Below are 14,377 nucleotides of genomic sequence, written 5' to 3' on the forward strand. Positions count from 1 at the left end.
GTAACGTACGGGTATACGTTTCTGACTTAAACAAAATTCGAGTTACGCAAGACTTTCCAGAACGGAATGATTGCTTAAGTAGGGGGGCGTCTGTACTCCATCTTTGTCTATCTCTTTCAGTCTCCGCTGAGAATTTACAGAAGAATTTGGATCAGATGAAGAAACAGATTTCAGACCTGCAGCATGATGTTGAGAATTTCCCCACTGCCACAGACGAGAAGGACAAATTTGTGGAAAAAATGACCATATCCTTTACCCCTAAGAAAGAGGGCACATGCTAGGGCAGAAGGGATTTCCAGTGCACTGCAAGGTTGTGGGGAGCTAGCACATGGGTATGTCCTGTGCAAGAAGACATCTCTCACATGGTGTTGGGGCAAGGCATGTTCATGCATGACTGAAGGGATCCCTGGTTCATTGTTTAGACACTCTATGCCATCAGCAGGGGAATCTCCACTTACTTCCAGGTCCTTGGATCATGTGTGCAAGGGGATGCCTGGTACTTGTCTGGATGCCAAAAATGCTTGGTACTTTGCAAGTTTGCTGGAAGTTGGTCTGCAGGTATCTGGCACAGACAGCAGGATTCTCTGTGCAGCATATGGTGATGGTTGGAATGCAGGGTGTACCTCTACTGAGGGCAATACTTGGTATGCTACATTGTCTTGGGGAGTTGCTACCACAGGCAAGGGAATTCTAGTGTTCTGTGAGATGGGAGTTGGTACTTGCATCTGCCATGTGTCAGAGTATTCCCATGCTACTGGTCGGGGACAAAAGTGGGATGTAGATATGCTGTATTTGCATGTGTTTTGGGGACAAAAACGCTCAGATTTAGGCACATTTCAGGGTGATGGTCAGGCTGACAGGTAGTCTGCTCTGGCTGAGGGGATTCTGGTGAGTTGCATGGATTTGGGATTCGGGTGTGTTGACTCCCACTGTACTGTGGTGGTGTGACACTCTGTACCTCGGGGGAACACCCAGCACCCCCATGTTCATCCTTGTAAAATGATTGTGTGGTATCCAATGCAAAGTTTGTTATGTCAGGTGTCATCGGAAGGCTCATAATGCACTGAGCATTGTTGTTATAGTGATATTATAGTAATTGTTACAGTAATGTTATAGGTTATAATTTCATGTATATAGTTATGAGGCTGAAAATGTATCCTCATGCCTTAAAGCAAGCCCAGGCAAAAACTCTCCAAGAGCAGAGAGACAGTTCAAACTTTATCAGGGCATGTATGGGACAAACCCAGCCCAGCCTCACAGGAACAAAGGGCACTTGCCTAGGCAGCAACAAAAGGATCTGTTGGACTCTTGAGTGAATCACCCCCCTTCCTTTCGTCAGTTTGGGACTGCGATGAGGTAATGCTCACCTGACTCTGAAGGGAGCGGGGAAAGCCAAGAGGGAAGAAAGAACATGATAAAAGGGAGAGACGTTTGCCATGTTCTTCCTCTCTCTTCCACCTACATCTACAGACACCACACCAAGCGACTGAAGCGCTGATCAAAGGGGAGAGCCTGGCTGAAGGGCAACCAGCCAGCCTGTGGTAAGAAGCATCTAAGATTGTAAGGGCATTAAAAGTGTTAAGATCAGCTTAGAATGCGTTTTGCTTTTGTTTCATTTGACTAAATATGACTTATGCTTTGGCTTATAATCTCTTAAAATCTATCTTTCATAGTTCATAAATCTGTTTGTTTATTCTACCTGAAGCAGTGCGTTTGGTTTGAAGCGTGTCAGAGTCTCCTCTTGGGATAACAAGCCTGGTGCATATCAATTTCTTTATTAAATTGACGAACTCATATAAGCTTGCAGTGTCCAGCGGGCATAATTGGACACTGCAAGACGGAGGTTCCTAGGGTTGTGTCTGGGACCGGAGATATTGGCTGGTGTCATTCGGTTGCACAATCCAAGGAGCAGTTTATATGCCAGAGGCTGTGCGTGAACAGCCCAGGAGTGGGGATTCTCACAGAAGAGCAGGGTAAGGCTGGCTCCCAGAGTCAAGGATTGGAGTGACCTAGCAGATCACCGTTCCAGATAACACCAGAGGGGAATGTCACAGGTAGTATGGGCCATACGGAAGGAGCAGCACTGGTGCACTGTAAGGTCTCCCTTTGTAAGGGGATCCCTGGAAGGAATGTGCCGTGGGAAGTCCAGTGCATGCCATGCATATTCACACCTAGCCCTTCCTCCTCCCCCCTTAACATAAGATACTGAACTGTTGACCTCTGGAGCAGAGGATACTGGGGTGCACCCAGTTGAGTATGCTGGGGATCACTGCAGTTGGAGGGGAAGCTCTCTATGCTGTCAGAGGAATTTTGCAAGCTGGAGAAGAGCCCATTGGTTAACCAGATAATTCTGGTGCATGCACATGCTATCCCTCACCCCTGGTGTTTCCACAGAGCAGCTGATGTAATCCTTGACTCTCAGATTTCACATCTTTGTGAAGGATGCTCGGGAGCAGTATGAAAAGCTGCAAATGATGTACTCAAACATGGAGAACCTTTTTAAGGAGATGGGCCAGTACTTCCTGTTTGACCCCAAGAAAATATCCGTTGAGGAGTTCTTCATGGATCTGCACAACTTCAGGAACATGTTTCTGGTGAGCAAGGGACCCTTTCCTCATAGAATCATAGAATATCAGGGTTGGAAGGGACCTCAGGAGGTTATCTAGTCCAACCCCCTGCTCAAAGCAGGACCAATCCCCAAACAGATTTTTACCCCAGTTCCCTAAATGGCCCCCTCAAGGATTGAACTCACAACCCTGGGTTTAGCAGGCCAATCCTACCACTTAGCTCAGACCAATCCATCCTGTGCACCCAGCCCTGGCGTGAACTTTTCTCATCCTTTCCCACTGGGAAAGTAACTCTGTCTGTACAGTTACCCCCCGTTCAGACCTTTGCACCATCAGTCACTTCCCAAATAGCTGTTTTTCTCATTTGCAGCAAGCTGCCAAGGAGAATCAGAAGCGGCGTGAGACAGAGGAGAAGATGCGCCGAGCTAAACTGGCCAAGGAGAAAGCTGAGAAGGAAAGACTGGAGAAGCAGCAGAAGAGAGAGCAGCTGATAGACATGAATGCAGGTACTAGAGGCAGTATGGTGAGGGGCAGCAGAGGTTCTGGTCTGAATGCAAAGCTGTAGCAATATAGTGGGTTGTAAGGTGCAAGAAAAAAGGGAAGTGGCTTTGGGCCCCTGGTTGGGGTCTCAGTGATGGAGACAGCTCAGCACATGGAGCTGAGCTGACTAGACATAGTGAATGTTTCTGTGTGAATGCCTTGGCTTCCAGCAGCAGCACAGAGCATTAGACTTTGGTGTTGTGTTTATTCTGACTTATACATCCCCATAGCATTGCAGAGTTCTTCACAGACCAAAGAGAGTGAGCTAAGGAGCTTACCACCTATGTAAAATGTGGCAAATTACGTGGCACAGGGAGAGGCATTGAACAAAAGGAGAGGGAATTCCTGTATTCCTACCTTGTGCAGTCTCTCCCCTTGGTCTCTTGGGACAGCTGGTAGTTAAAGGAAGAAGAGCTCTGCTGTCTCTCATCTCCTCGGACAAGCGCGTTCGTCCTGAGGAGGCCTCATTGCAGGTCATCCTGGACTGTTTACTGCACTTAAAGCTCCAAGGCGTGTTGCTGTCTTCGGTCAAGGTGCACCTGGCGGCCATTTCTGCGTTCCACCCTCTGCTTCAAGGCAGGTCTGTCTTCGCCCATCCCAAGATGGCGTGATTCCTGAAAGGTCTAGAGCAGGGGTCTCAAACACGCGGCCCACGGTGTGATTTTCTGCGGCCCGCGAGCCCCTCCGCCCCCCCTTCCCCACGTTCCAGCCTCTTGCGGGGGCAGGGCAGGCAGGCAGGGAGCCTGCCCTGCTCCCGGTACGCGCCGGGCCAGATCCTGCCCCCCGAGCCCCTCCTGCAGCCGAACCTCCTGCCCTGAGCCCCCTGCCATACCCTGCACCCCGACCCCCTGCCTCACCCTTCCTGCATCCCAACCCACTGCCCTGAGCCCCATGCTGCACCCCTCCTGCACCCTGACCCCCTGCCATACCCTGCACCTCTCCTGCTCCCTGACCTCCTGCCCTGAGCCCCCTGACGCACCCTGCACCCCACCCCCTGCCCTGAACCCCCTGCCACACCCGTACTCCTCTTGCACCCCAACCCACTGCCTTGAGCCCCCTGCTGCACCCCACACTCCTCTTGCACCCCAACCCACTGCCCTGATCCCCCTGCTGCACTCTACACCCCTCTTGCACCCCAACCCCCTGCCGCACCCTGCACCCTGACCCCTTGCTGCACCCCACACCTCAACTCCCTGCCCTGAGCCCCCACCACACCCCACACCCCTCCTGCACCCCCTGGGGGCAAGGAGGGGGCAGAGTTGAGGTGGGGATTTCGGGGAAGGGGTTGGAATGGGGGCAGGGAAGGGGTGGGAAGAGGCGGGGCAGGGGCGGGGCCTCATGGAAGGGGTGGAGTGGGGGCGGGGCCGAGGGCGGCGGGGGGGGGGAGGTGTCAGTAATGCGGCCCTCGGGCCAATGTACTAATCCTCATGTGGCCCTCATGGTCATTTGAGTTTGAGACCCCTGGTCTAGAGCACCTGTACCCGCACATCCGAGACCCAGTTCTCCCATGGAACCAGAATCTGGTGCTCTCGAAGCTCGTGGGCCCTCCTTTTGAACCCCTAACTTCCTGCTCCCTCCTGCTCCTTTCCTGGAAGGTGTCCTTCCTGGTCACCATATCGTTGGCTCGGCGGGTGTCCAAGATCAGAGCGCTCACCTTAGAGCCACCCTATATAGTCTTCTACAAGGACCAGGTCTAGCTGCGCTCACATCCGGCTTTTCTGCCCAAGCTTGTGTCCCAGTTCCACACGGGCCAGGACATCTACTTACCGGTCCTCTGTCCAAAGCCTTACACGTCAGCTGAGGAGCGCAGGCTGCATATGCTGGACGTCAGATGGATGCTGGCCTTCTACATCGATAGAACACAGCCGTTCCGTAAGTCAACGCAGTTGTTTGTTGCGGTCGCAGACAGGATGAAGGGCTGCCCGGTCTCAGCCCAGAGAATTTCGTCTTGGATCACAGCGTGCATCCGCCAGTGCTAGAAGCTGGCAAAAGTGGTCCCGCCAGCGATTGTGACAGCTCATTCCACTAGAGCACAGGTGTCTTGGGTGGCCTTCCTGGCACAGGTGCAGAATCAAGAGATCTGTCGGGCCGCCACCTGGTCGTCGGTCCATACGTTCGTGTCGCACTACGCACTGACTCAGCAGGCACGAGACGATGCTCGCTTTGGCAGAGCCGTACTACAAGTTGCACGACGGAGAACTACAAGCCCACCTCCATTGATACTGCTTGCAAGTCACCTAGAATGGAATCAACATGAGCAAGCGCTTGAAGAAGAAAAAATGGTTACCTACCTTTTGTAACTGTTGTTCTTTGAGATGTGTTGCTCATGTCCATTCCATTACCCACCCTCCTACCCCTCTGTTGGAGTTGTCGGCAAGAAGGAACTGAAAGGGCGTGGGCCGGCAGTGCCTAATATACAGCGGCATGGGCGTGGCACGCTAGAGGGCACTACAGCTGGCCCTATGGGTATCGCTAAGGCAAAAATCTCTGGCCGCACACGTAGGCGCGTGCACACCTAGAATGGAATGGACATGAGCAACACATCTCAAAGAACAACAGTTGCGAAAGGTAGGTAACCTTAACATGTCCCTTTTGTCAAAGCCACAAATCCTGTTGGCTGCCTTTGTTACCAGTGAAAAAAGAGTCCCCACCTTTGTATTAATATGCTAAAATTGAATCCTCAAGTCCGTTTCGTTGCTGCTTCATCCAGTTTCTTGTCCCACTGTGTAATACAGTAGGTATATCACCAGCTATCTCCTTGACCCTCTGCTAGATGATCTGTTACATGAGGATATTAATGAGATGTCTAATTACAGGGTTGTTGGCATATGTTGTTAGGCCTGGCACAGCCCTGGAAAGCCCAGCCCCTGAGATGCAGTTGAGTGACACTCTATGCAGTGGCCATATGCTGTTTACAGTGACCTTCTCATTCTTAACCCATTTGTCACCCCATCTGCAAACCTTTACGCCATACCAAGGGTGGCCAGTCTGTGAACCAAGGGGCTCATGCAAGGTTTTCTGTTAAGTGCTCTAGTCCAAGAAATAACTTCCCTCTCTAGGAGCTGTCCCACAGCAGGGGCTTCCTCATTAACAGGCATAGTCTGCTCTGTGCTACTAGACACGTTCCTTTGTTACAACATATGGACTCAGTTACTGCACTTTTCCATTGATTTCCTGCTTCTCACTTAATTTCCTGAAACTTATCCCCTCCTTCTGCCTGTGGGAACTTGTGTGCAGTAAAATGCCCCACAGGCTCACTTGCATTCCTTCCCAGCCCCAGTTTCTTGGGCTCTTCAAGCAAACAAGTCCTGTTGCAGAGCTCTTATTGATCACTGTGAACTCTCACTGCTGCTCTACTGAAGTCATGAATTCGTGGACCGTGAGATCTCAGGGTGGCTTTCCCCAGACAAATTTGCCAGCCCTCTAAACCCATGTTCAATGACTTCCAGGGTTAATTGTGCCCCAGCTCTCATCAGAGAGGGATCCCCACCCCACCTCAGCATCTTCCCAGCTCAGTCTTTTGTTTACTTTTTGCCAACTGTTTCATCTGTAACGCTGTCATGCTCTCTCCCTCTCACCCTCCAAAGAAGCTGGGCTGTTTGAGCCCCTATATTCAAGGGGGGACCGTGACGGGCAGCAGGCTGCTCTTTGTTTTTCTGGGTTGCTGCTACATTTCTTTCCTGGCCATTTTCTCATGCTGTCCCATGGGCTCCCCAGAGAAGCTGTGTGCAGTGTTTCCCTCTAGGTTCATGGGGTGTTCCCTGTTGGTTAGTCCCTTAGCTCTTGTCTGCTGCCTTTGCTCTGGAGTTGGGCCGCTGTCTATGCGCTGTCCCGGGGGAGGCCCAGGAATGTAGCATTGCAGCAGCTGAATGCTTGAACTCTAGTATAAAGTTTGATCTCATCTGAGAGCTGCAGGAGGAGGAAATTGTTAAAATGTACGAGTTAACGAGTTCCAGCTCCTCCCCTGGCACGTTTCAGTTTGCAGAAGGGGGAGGCCTGCCAGAGGCCTGTACCAAGCAATCCCTGCTCAACAAGAGCATGTTCCTTTCACATCTGTCTTCAATCATGTCCCCTTTGGATTCCCCTGGCTCTTGTAGCTGCCAGAGGTTTCTAGGGCTGCTGCTGGTGTCACTCCATCCCTTCTTCCCCTTCGCCCCCAGCAGGGGAGGAGGTGGTGGGAAGTGAGTAAGACATTTTTGAGGGCTCAAATTGCTGCTTTCTTCCCTCCTGGTGACTGGATGGGAGAGATCCCCGTGCATCTCTTTCTCTCAAGGTCCAAGTGGCTCAGCAAAATTCACAAGCAGGGCTAAAGTCATAGCACAATAGCCTCTGATTTCAGGAGGAGAGGAGCATGTTAATAGAAGGTTATGCTGTCAATGTTTTTCTGTAAAAGATTCCATAAACATCTGTGGCATTTGCCATCATCCCAAGGCACAGAGGGCCCCCATGTTTGTTGGTGTGTATCGCAACAATTCAATCTAGGGATACCAGGGCCTCAGTGATTAGTGCACTGGATAGCCCAGGCCCTGAGGGGTCTGGAGTCCCCACACAGCTAGTGCTGTGTATGTCCCTGGAGCTTCTCCCTCTCTCTTTCTCGCCCCCCCCCCCCCCCCCCCCCCCCCCGTTAGTGCTGTCTGTGTGCATCTCTGTACGCACCTCCTCACCAGTTAGTACAGTGCCTATCCCAGGAATTCTTTCCATCTCCCCTCAACAGATAGTGCTGTGCCTTTTCCAGTACTCCAGCCTCCTGACAAGTATTTAATTTTATATTGCACATCTCACTACTGCCTTCATCATCTGCAGGAATAGATCCCTTCCCAGCTTCTGGATCAGAGGACGTCAACTTAAACAAATGAGTTGTATAGGATCTCCATGTCTACTAAACCCTGGTTGGTGTTAGCTTTTTAAGAGGGAGCAAATTCCAAAGCCATTGGCCCGTTGCTAAGAGTGCCCTGCAGCGCACCCCACGGAATTGGCCCTGGGGCCACAGAGCGCTGTTTTATGCCAGCTGAAGCCTCCACCTGTTACACTCATCCATCCTGGAGGTCACAAAAGCCTGGATGTGGCAGGGCTTTGTCAGTGAGGAAAGGGTGCAATTTGTGGTTCCAGCTGAATATGATAAAGGGCACTTAGGTTTCCATGGACAACTGGAAGCCCAGGAGCAGCAATGGAAGGATGACTGTGAAACACTGAACTAGAGGATGGAACAGTCAGTTCCTCAGGATGCTTCCACTACCTTCCAGTTTTCTTGTTGTTGTTTCTGGGGTGAACTTAAACCAGGCAGCTCTTATCCAGGACCCGATCTCAGCTCCTCTAGGCTCAGCGAATAGTAGTGCTGGGTGTAGTCAGCGTGCTTACTGGACTGCCATGCAGTCTCCCCTTCATGTTGGCATTGAAAGCAATGAAGTCTCCGTGTGATACCCAAGCCTAGAGGCAGGCTGATAAGGAACTGGGAAACCAGAAGAATCGGGCTGCAATTGGCGATGACTTCCTACTGCCATCACTATCTCCTCCCCAGAAAGTGCTGTTCAAGGCAGCAAAATTTAGCAAGATTCAAGCCGGGGGATGGCTTTTTGTGTAAGAGCGGTGTGCTCAGCAGCTAGCCCTAGTGAAGTGATCCATTGAGAAAGAGAGCCTCAGCCATCCCTGCGGGCTCTTACTAAGGGGCTGAGTCACAGTGATAAGTGCCATGCTCATGCTAGTGACAGCCCCAATGACTAATGCTGAGTGTTCTTGTACCCCTATGCTCCCAACCCTCCTGCTGCTTGGACACCTCACACTAGTGTTAGAGGCCTGGTAGCCACACAAGCCCCGGGGGTCGCACCCCATTATAGTAGTGCCTCTCCTTTCATTTGCAGCTTAATTTGGAGTTGGCCATTTTTTCTGGAAACGCAGTTACCAGCTACTTTGGTGTCGAGAATGTAGGTCAGGCACAGTGGGTTGTTTCTGCCAGCAGGTGGTGCTGTGGGCAGTGTATTTGGAGCACACACAAGCACTGACAGATGTTCTAATGTGATTTTATGGATTTAGGTTTCATCCAGAGCTGTTGTCATGGAAACAGATTTGCAGAGTGCTCATGCATCCATGGTTAACTCCTTCAGTGCCACACTGACTTCAAGAGGGGGCAGGGGGAGAATGCAAGGGACTTTCCCAAGCTCTCTTTCCCCTCTTGTTATACATAGCTGTGAGGCAGGGAATGTGAGGGCATCTGCTGGGCTCTCCTTCTTAAATGCATACCTACATGGTCTCAGTCCTGAAGTGAAAGGGATTACTGGTGCTAGCTAAATCCCCAATTGCTGGGTGCATGGGGAACAGCCAGATAATTCAGGGAGGAGCATTTGACTTCACTCACGACTATTTCTAGAACCCTTTAAAAACTACAGCTACTGCTACACTGCCCTTGGCCCTCTCAATGGAGGAGGTTAGGGGTGTCTCTGCACTCCGCCTAGGAGTCCTGGGACTGTTTTCTGCACTTTCTGAACACCGCTTCTCCATGGGAGCAGAATGTGGGGCTCTCCCAGGGCTTCCTCCAGTTGGAATCGGGTGCTTTGCAGGAGCTTTGTGCTCAGCAGGAGAAGGAAAGACTTAGCTGTGTGTCTGCTGTTTGGATCCTGGGCCAAGGCTATCTGTTGGGCTGCATGGCCTCTGTTACACAGGTGCCACATATGGCTCTGTTGGCACATGCTCTGTGAACACAGTGACACGCTTGTTGCTAGGGAAGGAGAGCAGCTGAGGCCAGGTTAATCTCCCAAGGGGTCAGAGCACAGTACAGAGAGTGGTGGATGGCACTAATAATCAGAGACTCTAAAAAGAGAGGACCAGAAAACAAATGAGCCAGGCAGGCACAAGGAGAATGCCTGAGACGGGGAGGAGGGAGAGCTGATTCTTTGACAGCCTTTCTGGCACATTCTCTGAAACTTTCCGTTCTCTCAAAGCCCCCAGCTGCTGGGTTATTTTGCTGCTGACTGTGGCCTCAGAGGTTTTCCCTGCAACCCATTCCCCTGCACCTTTGGCAGTCAGCTTCTCTGTGGAGGGAGGAGGGTATTCCCATTCAGTTCTGTGCCCTAACCAATCTCCCCAGCTTCTGTACAGAGTGGGGAATTCCAGAGAGGCCAGCACCTTCCTTGTCTGTGCTCGGGTGGGGTACTTCTCCTCTGTGTGTATTGGGGCGCAGGGGTATTCTCCCCCCTTCCTCTCCCCTGTGCATGTGCAGGGAGGAGAAGAGTCAATTCTTTTGTCCTTCCCCCCAGAAGGGATGGGATAGTTCTTTCACTGCTCCCCACACCTGTAGGGGGGTGGGGAAAGGTATGGAAAGTTCTTTGTCTGCTCCCCTGGCAGAGAGGGGAAAAGGAGAGATTGTTGTCCCCACACCCCCACTGTTCCCATGTATATGTGTGTGTGTGTGTCGTTCCCCGTGAGCAGGAGCACATGGTGAAGGAGGACTGGAAGTGGCAGAACTGAATTGAGCACACTACATGTCCCCGTTTAACTTACTGTTTTCCTTGCAGAGGGTGATGAGACAGGGGTGATGGACAGCCTGATGGAGGCCCTGCAGTCAGGAGCAGCGTTCCGGAGGAAGAGAGGACCTCGCCAGGGTAAGCATTGCTTGAGACGGTCCCCTGGTGCAGGGGGTGATGGAAATTGGTCTGTTCTCTATGACAGTCAATCCTTGTGGCTAAGTATCCCACCTCCAACAGTGGCCGGAGGCAAGTATAAAAACTCCCATAAGGCACTTCATTGTGCAATGTTGTTCCTTCCTGACCCCAGCTAATGATCAATTAATACCCTGAAGCCAAAAATTTCACAGCACTGTTAACTAGTGTCACTGTAGATGCTACTCCTTTGCATGTCTAAGCCTTTTCAGCTTCTCCTAAATTGTTTCTCTGAGTAATGGATAACAAGTGTTGTTTGTACACAGTGTCTTTCATTCTGTCTTTGGTTCCCCAAATGCTTTTTGCAGCACTTCACCAAAATGGCATGGGTTAATCTGTGGGACTTCATCTGTGGGACTTCTCCTGACTGCACAGTGGTGGTTCTACTTTCATGCGGAAGTGATGAAACGCAACTGCACTGTTAAATGAAAACAGCTGGTAGAGACAGGAAAGGATTGTAGGCATACTCACAGGTGGAGATTTGAGAAGATCTGGAGAGTTGATGCAGTGGCGAGGTACAAGGAGAATGAATCCAGATGGCAGGCACTGCAGAGTACCAAGAGTGGCCAGAGGGTGGAGAAGAGGAGGCTAATGCTAGAAGCAGGAGGAGGAGAGAGTGAGACAATGAGGTTGTCTTGGGCAGTTTTAAAAAACGGAGACAATCTGAAGCAGATTCAGAAACAACTGGGCTGCAAGAGAATTGTTTGAGAATTGTAGCTGAACTGCTTTGTGTGAGAGTGCGCCAGGAGCAGTGTGTTCTGGGTTTGCTGGAGTCTGGGCACATAGGATCTGTGGAAGCTGCAAAGAAGAGAACTAGCTACAGTTATCCAAGCAGAGAACTTGAAGACCTGGATGAAGTGGGAGCAAGGACAAGTGCACAGGGTCATTGTTGCGAAGATGGTGGCAGATAGATGTGGGAGGAGATGGAAAGCTGAGTCAAGAATGACACCATAGTTACTGAGAATGGACGTCTGAGTTGACTGGGAAGAGAGGAGATGCTGTTGGGTTTGAGAAAACTTCTATTGTCCAGCAGAGTCACTTCTGAGCGGACATAAGGGAAAGGAAGCTGAGATGAAGCCACAACTTCACTGGGTCAGACAAGCAGATGTACAGTAAGGAGGGCGCATTAGGAGTGTTGAGAGAAACATACAATTCAGTTCCGTCAGCCTGAAATGATAGCGAAGGTTTTTCATTAGAGATAAAAGCAGAAGGCCAAGAATTTAACCCTGTGAAATGCCATAGAGCAGTGGTTTTCAAACTGCAGGTCACGACCCAGTCATGAAATGTAAGTCACTGGGTCGCGGCGGCGCTGGTCAGCACCGCCGACCGGGCCGTTAAAAGTCCCATCGGCGGTGCTGCCCGGCTAGGGCAGACTAGTCCCTACCTGTTCTGACACCACGCTGCACCCCAGAAGCGACGAGCAGCAGGTATGGCTCCTAGGTGGGGGGACACGGGGCTCCGCGTGCTGTCCTGCCCCGAGTACTGGCTCCACACTCCCATTGGCCGGGAGCTGGGGGGATGGTGACTGCGGGTGAGAGCTTGCGCGCCTCCGCCTAGGAGCCAGACCTGTTGCTGGCTGCTTCCAGGGCACAGCACGGTGCCAGGACAGGCAGGAAGCCTGCCTTAGCACCCTTGCTGCGCCACTGACCAGGAGCCGCAGGAGGTAAGCTCACGCCCCTTCCTGTATCCCAAACCCCTCAACCCCGGCCCCACCCCAGAGCCTGCACCCCCAATCCAGAGCCCTGACCCCCTCCCGCACCCCAATTCCCTACCCCAGCCCAGAGCCCCCTCCCACACTCTGAACTCCTCATTCCTAGCCCCACCCTGCAGCCCTCACCTCCGAACCCCACCCCTCTGCCCCAGCCCTGAGCCCCTCCCAAACCCCTCATACCCAGCTCCGTTGGGTTGTGGGCATCAACAATATTCTTCAACTGGGTCGCCAGAAAAAAAGTTTGAAAACCACTGCCATAGAGGAGGTCTGGAGGCAGAGGTGGAGCTGCCTCCACAGATAGAGGTTTCTTAGGTAGGAGCAGAATTATGACTGGAGGGAACCGGAGACAAATGTATAGCTGTAAATTAATCTCAGGAGGGAGGAATGATCAACCCCTAAGGTCCTGGTATGATGAAGAGGGGAGAGGATAGAAAGGAAGAAGCCATTTCCACCCCTGAAATATGGGAAGGCAAAGAAGGGGCAGGTGAGTGGAGAAAACGGTTAAAGATATTGGAGAGATGGCAGATCTCCAGCAGCTTTGAAAGTGAGGGAGGAAGAGAAATTAGTCTGCCATGCTAAGGGCAAATGAGAAGTATCTGCTGAGATTTCCAGCTCTTGAGCTGGGTAGAAAGGGGATATATGTGGCACTTGTGAATTTCAGAGTCTGCAGTTTATCATTGTACCTGGGGGAGTGTCAGGTGCAGAAGAGAGAGCAAGTTCCTATGGAACCAGCTGACTTAAGATCAGAGGGGATAGGAGAGGGTTATAGATATCAACTCAAGGGGCTTTGGGGGAAATCATCAGCAAATGAAGGCTCAAGACGGTAGACCAGGCTGGAAAGTCCCATGAAGTTGAGGCATCTGAGAGCAGTGTGGTGGTGTGGTAAGTTTCTGAAGGACAAAGCAATGGAGAAGAGAGTTCAGATGTAGTCAGGGGGTGCTTGGTGATCATGGGTAAGTGAGGAAAGCAGAGAAGGCTGTGGCTGCTGAAGAAACTGAGGGGATGACCATGGGCACGGATACAATTTTGTCGCGGAAAAATTCATGGAACAATCATGGGAAAAATATACAAAATCAGGGTATGGTCACAGTGGGGCTGACAGTGGGAGCCCTGCCGCCTGGGGCTGAAGCTGAAGAAGTCACGGAGATCTGTTAAAGTCCTGGAATCCGTGACCTCGGTGACCAAATTGTATCCTTAACCATGGGCATGGGTGGAAGCACTGACAGGGCTAATGGGAATAGTGTCCCACAATGCAGTAGTGCCCACTCTCACCTTCCCATGTTTCATTCCATGATGCAGTGTGCCCGCACACACCACACACTTTGGTCTTTCTGAGCATGCTCACTGGATTCAGGCAGGGAATTGCCATCTGACAATCAGCTTTCTATGGAGCATCAGCTGCTTCCTGCACAGGAGGCTTTGGATTCTTTTTGAGGAGGAGGAGCATTTCCCCTTCAGTTCCTGTAAGAACAGGAAGGGAATATTACTCCATGTCTGTGGGATGTTAGGGATTGTGCCTTATGCCATAGGAGAGTTTGGGGATTAGGCAGAACATAGTGATGCAGCTGGCCTCACATTTCCAAGCAAGACTGAGAAATGAGAGGAGCAGACCTGGGTCAGCTTTATTGGATAGGCTGGGACTCTGCAGAGAGGATGTTGCAGCTGCATCAGGGGAACCTAGGCCCATTGTAAGTGCTGTCATCCAACTCCTGTGATTGTTTTTTAACCTTGCAGTAGGGGGCTCAGGAGGTACCCAGGGGAGAGTGGTGTTCCAGGGAGCAGTGTGGGGTAAGCCATCCAGAATGGGCAATGTAGGCTTGGCTGTGAGAAGTATTGCTCAGTTTTCTCTTGCCATGGATTTTCCTTTGACTTGTGGCTGGATCCCTCTTCCACTCTCGTTAGCAGGG

The 14,377-nt window shown here is 51.4% G+C and overlaps 1 protein-coding gene across 1 annotated transcript in view; it reads left to right on the forward strand.

The window, feature by feature from the left end:
- DIAPH1 (diaphanous related formin 1) overlaps window positions 1-14,377 on the forward strand; it is a 172,089-nt gene that overhangs the window by 146,760 nt on the left and 10,952 nt on the right. The window contains 4 exon segments of the mRNA XM_029913745.1: window positions 121-245; window positions 2,430-2,594; window positions 2,938-3,073; window positions 10,616-10,702. Coding sequence (XP_029769605.1) covers window positions 121-245; window positions 2,430-2,594; window positions 2,938-3,073; window positions 10,616-10,702 — 513 coding nt within the window.

Source organism: Terrapene carolina, unplaced genomic scaffold, assembly GCF_002925995.2.
Source record: "Terrapene carolina triunguis isolate 2854851 unplaced genomic scaffold, T_m_triunguis-2.0 Scaffold838, whole genome shotgun sequence".
Taxonomy (NCBI): domain Eukaryota; kingdom Metazoa; phylum Chordata; order Testudines; family Emydidae; genus Terrapene; species Terrapene triunguis.